Below are 10,292 nucleotides of genomic sequence, written 5' to 3' on the forward strand. Positions count from 1 at the left end.
TCAGAGCCAAGGAGCTCTTTGGTTTGGTTGTGGGTTTTTTTACACGAGGGCGTCAGTTGTTTCATTGAAGATAAGACTCACCTCTAGCTTCTCTACTTCTGTAACTCTGTCAAATGTGATCAGACTTGTCTGTCAGGACTCTATCAGTCCCCAGTGTGTTCTACACAAGATTTCACAACCTTCTGGGGTGTTTAATAATTTTTCTTTAATGTGGTGCTTCACTGTAGAAAGAAGCTGAAATGTCAGGGCAGTAAATGGAAGACTCTTTTCTTCCCCACTCCTCTTGGCCACTTCTCTAAAGTTTGGTGCACTGGTATGTCCAGTTTTCTCTGCAGTCTGAAGAACTTATTCAACTTGACTCTCGTACATACCAAAAAGTGCACTGCACTGTCATGTGCTCTCACTTTGAGGTCTGTGTCTCACCTGACTATTTGGAAATGGCCCCAAGGCATTCTGTCTCTTGCATCCAGGGATTACAAATAATGTTCTTACATGCTTCCTCAGACCACTCACAAGGTGCACAGCCTCACATCAGCTGCTTCTGTCTTGCAACCATGTTGCAAGGGAGAGGAAAAGGCTGTCCGGAAGAACTCTGCTATTGCAGAGCACGCTGGTATCACAAACCACCTCTGTTCCTTTCAGAAAACAAACAAGGAAGCCTGTGGATATGGAGTGAGGAAAATCTCACTTACCGCCTAGACAGATTAAATATATGATGAGAGGCCAGGTGGGGAAGCAGATGTGTGGTGTTTGACGTCCCCCAGCTCAAGTTCTTGAAGATGTGTGTAGTTTCAAATGCTGTGATGAGCTGAGATACAGATCTTTATTTCTTTTCTCAGTTGTTATGAACCAGTATTTCCTTTAGTACTATGGTTCCCTGGCCGTGACCTATGAACTGCCAACCTCCTGCTAGCCCGCAGATTCCCATCTTGCCTGTAGAGCTTCCTCCATATAACTCAAATGAGACAGGAAGGATGTTGAAGATGGTCCAAGGTCCCAAAAGTTTGGAACTGACTGGAGGCTACATCAGTCTTTGTCCAGAACAGATGAGGCAGAGCACTTCTGATACTGTTGTGTGGCAGCAATAGCACTAATGAATTATTTTGATGCTGACTTGGTCATTGCTGTGGTCATTTCCTTTGGTCCTTCAGGGATCTGGACTTTGTTCATTCTCTGTGTTTGTTGTGGGCTGCCACGTCTGTGCACTATTCACTCTATGTGCAAGCAATATATTTAAAAACTCAGGTCTGTAGACTGCCATGGGGATGCTTATATTTGAAGGGAAGGGGTTTTTTTCCTTGCTTACTATTTTCTATACTAAAATACTAATACTAGTATTGATATGCTGTAATGCTAATATTAGCGTGTTGCTGTTATTTATCCAGGTGACTCTGGTCTGTGATAAACCAAAACCAGAGCACAGAAATCTGCCACACACTGGGTTGGATGTAATGGATGGTTAGATTTGATCTGTGTTTTATTAAGTTACTTTGTACAGTATTGTATCTTCTAGCGATTCCCCTGAGCGGCTCCTGCTCATAGTGCAACATCTTCCTGTAGCAACAAAATTGCTCTTGGAGCCACATACCTGCCTGCTTGCACAGAGTCTTGGCTTCCATAAATTAGCCACAACTAGGTTGGCTGTCGTCAACTTGATGGATAGCAGATGGTCCTGATTTTTCTGAATCATACCAAATGGAACAGGCAAGAGTTTTGAGCATCCAAGATATCATTTCCTTTTGGTTTTAAATGAATTCTGCTGCTTGGTTAACTCCTGAGAAGTTTGCAGTGAAAACATTTCTTCTTACTGCAGGCAAGAGCTGGATAGAGACAAGTATGAGGGGAGGAGAAATACTTCAGCCCTATGGATATGGATTTCCAGGTCCTAGGCAGGAGCTAGGTAATACAAAATACTGGAGGAGAGGGAGAGGTGTGACAGGATCATTGCACTTGAGCTTGTTCATTGCTCTTTCTTTGCAGTCTTCTCTGCCTAGACTGCTTGCTCTCAGAGGTTTTAGTTCTTCAATCTAACAAAAAGCATCTGAATTAAAGAAATGTCTCTCTTTAAAGCAGTAGTTATTTCACTTAAGTTAATTGATGTAATTTTTCATTGATGCTAAAGTCATACCCTGTCAAACATGTTAAACAGAGCAAAATCACGGGACAAATTTCAGCCCAGCAAGAGGTTCTGAAGGAGGTTTCAGAGGACTGTGCTCTCACTGCTCCCTTTTCTGCTGCCTCCCATTTCAGTGTCAATGCATTGCTGTGGCTTTGAAAGCAAAATCCCAGCAGCTGAGGGTGGCCAGGTGTGCAGGGCAGGGTGGGATGCTGCTGCCTGCAGTGGCAGTCTCACTTTTCTTTGCCCACCCTCTGGTGGCTCTGGTTCTCTGCCCTGCATGCTGCAGCTGTGAAACCTAAAGCCTTTGTGGCACGGGTTTTTCTAACAGTTCCCTTGAACCCTGGCTTCTGGCTGCCAGTGTTAATTGTGGTGTCAGGGGAATTGGTTCTTGTAAATCAGCCAGTTGACATGGCTCCACTGGGCACTTGTCATGAAAACAGGGAAGGGTCTATTCTCTCTCTCAGGTGTAGTGTGGGAGCTGTCATTTATTTGGGTTTTGTACCTCTATCAAGGCAAAAGTTGTGAATTCACTTCCCTACAGCATCACATTCTTATGCCCAGAGGTTTGAAGGTCTCTGTTGAAGACCACCTGCCTGCAGCCCACAGTGCAGGCAGCTGAGCTCTCATAAACAGAGGGCTGGGCTGAGTCTGTGCCCCATGCTGTGGATGGTGCTGCACTGGCCACAGCACCTGCCCTTGTTGGAGGATCCTGCTGCAAAACTCATGGGGCATCTTTGTTGTTCAGTGTTGGTAAGAGGTAAAACAGGAAGGTGAGCAGGTGGATTTTGAACCTTCCCTCATCTGGGCCATTTAGCTCTTGTGTACATAAGGTCAGAGGCTTCTTTCCCCTTTGCTATCAGCCTGTAGTCCTAACAGTGACTAGTTGCTGAACAAGGGACAGAGAGCAGAGTGCTGCCCTTTTTGCTGGCAGTTATGCCTTCATTAGATCCTAGGAGCATTAAAAATCAGGGATGTACCTGGTGACCCAGAACAACTCTAGGGCTGGAGCTGTCACCAGGGTACCTCTCTGGGCATGGTCAGAGAAGAAATTATCTTTGCTGGTATTGAGCTTGGGTAGGAAGAATGGTCTCTTCTTGCAGCCTGGCATCCTCTTGCCACTTAAGAAGATTTACAGCCTCCCTTGTTGCCTGGGCAGGGAGAAGAGGTTCCTGAGCCAGAACCTTTAGGGATTGCTCCTGATGTTGGAAGGGATGAAGCAACCAAGAGCAGTTTGCAAGTCTCACTGTGTCAGCATCTGTCTTTGGCCTGAGGGTTGAGATTGATAGCTTACTTGTCATTTGGATTTTGGTAGCCTCTGGAGGGTCCTGGCTGAGCTGAGGGTCTCAATGATGTCTGGCACATAGGTCCCTGGCAAAACATGGTCTGTGCTAAAGATGGGTGACAATTTTTTTTCTTTAAATAGCTATTCCTTTCACCTGTACTATTTCTTCACCTTTTACTTGTTGCCCAATTGGAAAACACCCCACCCCACATAAAAAACCTCTTCTACTCCTCTTAGCATACTTAGATGTGTATATGGCCCACTAGGTGCCCCAGAACAAGCCTATACCTGCTCCTGTCATCAAGCCTGTCCTGAGCAACCTGCCATCCTAGAGAAGACCAGGAGTATCTGGCTGCCATCCTTCCCTCTCTTCCTGGAAGCGGCATGTGCTCTGGATCTGCTGCACAGTGTCATAGCCAAATGCTTTACCTTTCCTGGTATTGAGCAAGATAAATTCCCTTTGGGACTCTCAAGTAAGCTGAGAACTAGACCAGTTTTGTGGGCTGTAGCTCCATCATGACCAACACTTCGTCACAGGCCAGTCTGTTCCTGCTGGTAGAGAGGCAGGATGCTGGGTGGATCCTTACTTTTCTTGCAGAGCTTATGCTTTCTTCTCTCCAGCCCATCACCTTTGTCTCCATTCTCCTGGAGCTCTGTGGGTCTAACCACCCCCTTGGTATCTTCTAGTGTTTTTCATGTTTCTTATCGCTCCTGCAGGCCACAGGTCATGTGATTGGCCCTGAGTGGGAGTCCAAGCACTAGCAGGAGTTGCCTTTGAGACAGGAGAAGGACTTAACCAGCAGTTGCTATGTTTCTTTCCCATGTCCTGTCTCTACATGGGACAGGAAAGCAATGGGGGAAGAATAGGGCACTTTTACTTTACCATATCTGCCCCCTTATGTGCTTAGTTTGGCCAGAGATACCCAGCTGCTGAGGGTTGTCTGAAGATTGTATTCAGTAGTATCTTATACATGACTTTCTTTCCTGCCTCTTAATTGATCACACACTATTGTGATCTGTCAGAAGACCTTGTACCAAATTCTGCTCTACCACATCCCTGCAGCCCCCACTGGGGCTTAGTGTGGGGGGCCATCCAAAATCCACTTCTAATAGTTCCCATTGTAACTTCTTCCCCTCCCCACACCTTCCTAGCATGTCTGAACTGGGTCCTCAGAAAGCGACTCTGCTTCTGACTATTCCCAAATAATTATCATGTAATTCTTCTCCCAAAATAATGTAAGGTGTGGGTGAGGTGCGTTCGCTTCCAGTGATGTAGCAACGTGCCTTACACAACAGAAATGTTGGGTGTTTCACCAAGCTGAGGAGGGGATGATGGCTTTAGGAGTGTGACTAAGGGGCGTCAGTGTGCCACAGGTGTTACATGTTATCTCAAGTTGCTTTCTGGGTTTGCCTTTTTCCCCGTGGATGAGTATCCTGGTGTCTGCTTACCTTTTCCAGCCCTTTTGCCCGAGTCTCCCCATTCTTCCACAACTGACCCATAGTGGAGCAGCTCTCTGTCCAGACTCCTGCTGTTCTCTCAGGGATTGTGGCTCCTCTTGGAGGATTCTGCTGTGACCTGGGTTTGCTCCCACCCCATCTGTGCTGAGCAAGGTGCCTTGTCAGCCATGTGAGGGCCAAAGCCAGAGCATACCTCTTGGCATTCTCATCAAGCTCTGCAGGCTTCCATGTGAGCTTGCACAGACATCAAGGACTCAGAAGAAACCAGCTATTCTGGCTGGACAGAAATAGAAACGAAATCCAGCTGAGCTGGTTCTGTAGCGGTAACCAGGGATTGAGCAGCAAATGTCCCTGCTGATGCTGTGACCCAGCAGAGCTGTTCCAGCCACTCTCCTTCTCTAACTTTCTGCAAGTCAGTCTGCTAGTTTTTGAGCCTTAGAAGCACCGAGGAGTTTTCTGGCAAACTCCCCTGATATCTAACTTAGGTTGTTGGTATTTTGTGGTGCTTTTTTTCAGGGGAAGGCAGCGGAGATGGGGATGGATATTCCCCAGTGGAAAACTCCAGACAGCTCTCCTTTCCCAGCTCATGAGCTTCTGGCTTGTAGCTACAATCAGAACTGTTAGTTGCCCAAGTGCATGACAGAGCATCACATACTACATTAATGCCATGTTTCTCTCCTTGCAGTGATGAAGATGATGAAGGTGCTACCATGCCCTGCTGCTCTTCTTTTCCTAGTGACTGCATTAACTCTGGAGCCATCTCACTGTGCCAAGGTGCTGATCATGCCCACCATAGTCTTTGACAGTCACTTGCGAGTGTTCATACGAGTGGCAGAGGCACTGACTGACCAGGGCCATGACCCTGTGCTGCTTCTTCATGAAGGTCGAGATGTGGAAACCTACCTGCCTGGCTTCCGTGTGCAGAGGTACTGGGGTATCTTCAGCACAGAGAGTGCAGATGCCTGGGTGCAGGAGAAGATAAAGCGTGTCTTTCAAGGAAAGATGACCTCTCTGGAGATGTTTTCCTTTTTGGAGAAGTACCTGGAAAACTGTGACCTAGTACTGGGAAACTCTACCCTTCTGCAGAAACTCCAGTCTGAGCACTTTGACCTGCTGTTGGTGGACCCCAATGAGATGTGTGGCTTTATCCTGGCGCACATCCTACGTGTCAAATATGCTGTGATTTCCACTGGTTTCTGGTTCCCAGCAGAGATTGGTGCCACTTCCCCTATTTCCTATGTCCCTGAATTCAACTCCCTGATGACAGACAAGATGGGCTTCTTTGGTAGGACTTGGAATCTCCTAGTCTACATGATCACTCGTGTGGCTACAAAGCTGGTCATCCTGCCCAAGTTTGAACATCTTATGGAGAAGCATAGGGTGGAGCCCAAGGCATCCATGTTGGACCTTGTTCATGGAACTAGTCTTTTCTTCCTCTGTAATGATGTGGTGTTGGACTTTCCTCGCCCAACACTCCCCCATGTCATTTTCACAGGGGGGATCCTTGCTGAGCCTGCAAAGCCCCTCCCAGTGGTAAGTACAGGAAAGCTTTGAGCTGTGACTGCATATTAACCCAGGGAATTACATGGTACAGATCTTCTTTTGAAGAACTTTGTAAAAGTTCTGAAGCCCCAGGAGTCTGGAAAGCTGCTGTGTTTTGGTGTGTGAGTGCATTAGGGGAAACAGAGAAATGTAAGTGCTGTCAGGCTGCAGGGAGGGTATGGAATTAAACTGTCCACCCTGAAATGGGATTTGGCTTCACTGTTCAGGTAAAACAGTGTGTGGAAGTCCTCAGCTGGAAGTGCTGTTGTTGCCCCTAGGACTTGATCATGAGTAGTTTGTTTTCTCTCATGCTGAAGCAAAAATGAGAAGAATGATTAATCTTCCTTGCTTTGTCACTGATATATGCCAATCCAGAATTTCCTCCTTCACTCAGCTTTTCACAGGACATTTCTGCCCTTGAGCCTGTAGTCTTAAGAGCCCACAGGGGAGAGCTATGCTAGTTTCCACATCAAATTCAATGCAGAATTCTAAAGTGTGCAAAACTGAAGGACATCATCCCCTTTTTCTTAACGTTCATCCCTGAGGGAAAGCTCCCAGAGACTTTCTCTGGCCTATACCTCACTAATCCCAGTAATAAATTCAGAGGGATGAGCTCTTAAAGCCTCCAGCTGAAGAGAGTATTGGACTAGAGTAGGACCTGTCTGCCATTCCTCCCATTGCCTTATCACTTTTACAAACACTGAGGGGAAGTAAACTTGCATAATGACACTTGGGCAGTCAAGTTGTACTGGAGTCCTGACTAAGGGCCTGATGTGGAGACAATATTTCAATTTAAATTATTAAAGGCCTGACAAGATGTCTGATGGCACCTTTAATTGAGACTGTGGATGCTGACATTTTTCAGTTAAAAAGAAAATGTGAGATCAGGTGCCTTAGAAAAGGAGTTCTCCAGATATGTATGACTGTACATCACCCTTTCCTATGTGGCCTGGCATGCAGGTAGTGAAATGCATGTAGGGTGTTCCAAAAGCTGTGTCAGAGAGCAGCTGCCTCACAGCTCTTGCGAAACACTGGCTTGGTCCAATCTGGCTCCACATACATACCTGCCTTATAAAGAAGGGAGTTGTTTGCTGGGGCATTACTCATGTGCTTCACAGCTTCCAGAACAAATCCCAGGGCACCTAAGGAAAGAATGATGGAGATAAGTTCAGAGCCCTGCAGTAGGTGGTGGCTGTCATGCTAGCAGGTAGGCATGTCTGTGTTCAGGTTACAGGATGCCAACAGAAGAGAGGGCCTCTGTAGGTCTAGGTGTAGCTTAAGGAATGTTCCATCTGAACTTGGAGCAGGGTTAGGTAATTAAGATGTTTATTTCCTCCTATTTGAAACACTATGATTTTGAGTTACTCTAATTAGTACTTGGTTGGAATATAGATATGTATTTGAGAGATAGTGAGAACATTTGGTGGTCAACCATGCTTCCCTAACAACTTCCATGCTGTTTCTGAAAGTCAAATGTTAAGGCCCAGTTATAATGGATAACATAATTATCTGTTTTGCGAGGCACCGTACTTTTATTTAGAAAAGTAAAACTAGCACTTTCTCTTCTGTAGCAGTTTCAGTGGTTGTACTGCTCAAAGGATATGAAAGGTGAGAGAAGGGAGAAACCAAAACCTCTGAGTTGCACACTTTTGGATTCTTGGGTTCCTTTAAGGCTTTTTAAGCATTTCTGCAAAGATTGGCTTGAGTCTCTGAAGCACACAACAAAGGACAAATATCCCCAGAGAGTAACACTAGGATATGCTTTGTAACCCTTGTGTGCTATGATCCCTCAGCCTATAGACTTCTATTAATATTCTGAATTAATAATTTTCATTTTCTCCTTTAATAACAGGAAGAACTTTTTTTTTTTGCCATTCATATTCTTCTATGTGTTTATTTCAAGGAAGTATTCATACTTAAAGACAGATTTTATTAAACTTCCCTAAAATACTCCTGAATGTGATACATGGGAAACTTGAAGCAGGACAGAATCCATAATGAGAAATAGACTCAGCCCAGCCTGGCATAAAAGGGAATAGTCTGTGTTTGCTCCACAGCAGCTATAGTGGCTGCTTCCTTCTCCCTGCAGCCTTCTGGCCCTGGTTGAAAAAAATACAGACTCTGTTCTAGATATACACCTGTTTATGTAGCATTGCAGGTAGCCTTTAAATGAAGGACAAATAACTGTGGTTTTTACTGGATCTGTAGCTACATCTCTGCCTAATGATGAGAAAGTAAATCTGCTGCCTGCAAGTAGCTATCAGGGATGCATAAAAGTCTTCTGGCAAGGTGATGAAACCTTCTGCCACCTCCAAAAGCCTTCAACATTGGAGAGTTTGTGGGGAATCTCCAGCAAGGTGTTGTTCCTGACTCTGCCTGTGTGATGTTTTGTCTATTGTATTAGCCTACAGCTAGAGACCCTGGCAGACCTCCTGTATTAGTGGTGATGGGAAAATAGCCTTGCTCTTTTTACTTTTATTTCCTTCTCTGTTCTTCCTGCTCCTATATATGCCTTCTGTTTTCAGAACCTTTCTTGCCAAAGAGTATTTGCATTGCCTCCAAAGCAGCAGGGAATACTACGAAATGCAAGTTTTGGATACTTCCCTGCAAGCTTCCAAGACCACCAGGTGCTCAAGTAATTTCTGCCTCACTGGGTGCAGAATTCACAGTGGGGTTAGAGTTCATTGCCTGGTGAAAACCATGTAGCTTTGTGTTCCAGGTGGATTTGGCTTCATCTTCTCTGTAGACAAGATGCAAGAGTGGGAAGGGCCTTTTCTCCAACAAGACTTAAAGGCAGCTGTGTGTGTTTTGCCCACAGGGTCTGCGTCTCTGGGTGGAAGCAGCAGATGCAGGTGTTGTTGTTGTCTCCTTTGGCATTGGGATCCGAGCTCTTCCAAGTGATTTGCTGGAGAAAATGGCTGGCGCGTTCGCTCGCCTCCCGCAGAGGGTGGTGTGGAGGTGAGCAGGGAGTGGGATTCCTTTTGACTTGAGTTGGATGAAAATCAGTTTTAAGGGGTGATTCACTTCAAAACACAGAATTTGATTTGTATCTCTTAATCTGATTGATTTTATTATTGATCTCTGTGTTTTTCTTCCCTTTTTTCCTCTCTTCGCCCTCCTCCCACAGATACTTTGGTCAGAAGCCAAGAAACCTGGGTGAGAATACACTGATGATGGGGTGGCTGCCCCAGAATGACCTGCTAGGTAAGGCTGAGCTCTGCATATGTGTGTGCTAGTAGCAACATCCCTGGAATTTAGCCCAAACCACAGCAAAAGCACACAAGGGCAACAGCACCTGTGTGGGTCTAAGTCTGTTGCTTGTTGTATGTTCTGTATCAAACAAGGTCCCCACCTAACACCTGCTTGAAGCTGCTTGGCTCCTATCTCTCTTCTCATCCAGGCACTACCTAGCCAACACACCAGAAGCCAGGTGTGTTCCTAGAGGGTGGCATCCTCTCTGCTCAGCATGCCTACTTTTCCCTGAACATACATCAATGCTGTGTGTTGAGAAAGCCCCCAGTAGCCCTGTTTCAACATGGAAGACACTGATCTGCTGCTGTTTTTGCCTGCAGGCCACCCCAACGTGAAAGCCTTCGTCAGCCACTGTGGGATGAATGGTGTATTTGAGGCAATTTATCACGGTGTGCCAGTGGTGGGATTTCCTTTCTATGGGGACCAGTTTGACATCATGACCCGAGTGCAGGCAAAAGGCATGGGTATCCTCATGGACTGGAGCAGAGTAAAAGAAGAGGAACTTTACCAGGCTGTCATCACAGTCATCTCTGACCCCAGGTGAGGCATCTGAAGGTATCAAGCTCTTCCTTGGTGCTGACTGTGTATAGGGACCAGTGTGTCTTCGTGTTAACCCCTACGCAGCCCGTGGTGCCTGCT

At 46.0% G+C, this 10,292-nt stretch overlaps 1 protein-coding gene across 1 annotated transcript in view; it reads left to right on the top strand.

Annotated features, from left to right (window-relative positions):
* Nucleotides 1-5,546: 5,546 nt before the first annotated feature.
* The window catches only part of LOC103804160 (2-hydroxyacylsphingosine 1-beta-galactosyltransferase-like), a 5,790-nt gene continuing 1,044 nt past the window's right edge, over nucleotides 5,547-10,292 (top strand). The window contains exons 1-4 of the mRNA XM_009076757.1: nucleotides 5,547-6,392; nucleotides 9,220-9,359; nucleotides 9,529-9,605; nucleotides 9,974-10,193. Of these exons, the coding sequence (XP_009075005.1) occupies nucleotides 5,547-6,392; nucleotides 9,220-9,359; nucleotides 9,529-9,605; nucleotides 9,974-10,193 (1,283 nt within the window). The remainder of the gene's footprint in view (nucleotides 6,393-9,219; nucleotides 9,360-9,528; nucleotides 9,606-9,973; nucleotides 10,194-10,292) is intronic.

The sequence above is a fragment of the Acanthisitta chloris genome, unplaced genomic scaffold (genome assembly GCF_000695815.1).
Source record: "Acanthisitta chloris isolate BGI_N310 unplaced genomic scaffold, ASM69581v1 scaffold32246, whole genome shotgun sequence".
Classification (NCBI taxonomy): domain Eukaryota; kingdom Metazoa; phylum Chordata; class Aves; order Passeriformes; family Acanthisittidae; genus Acanthisitta; species Acanthisitta chloris.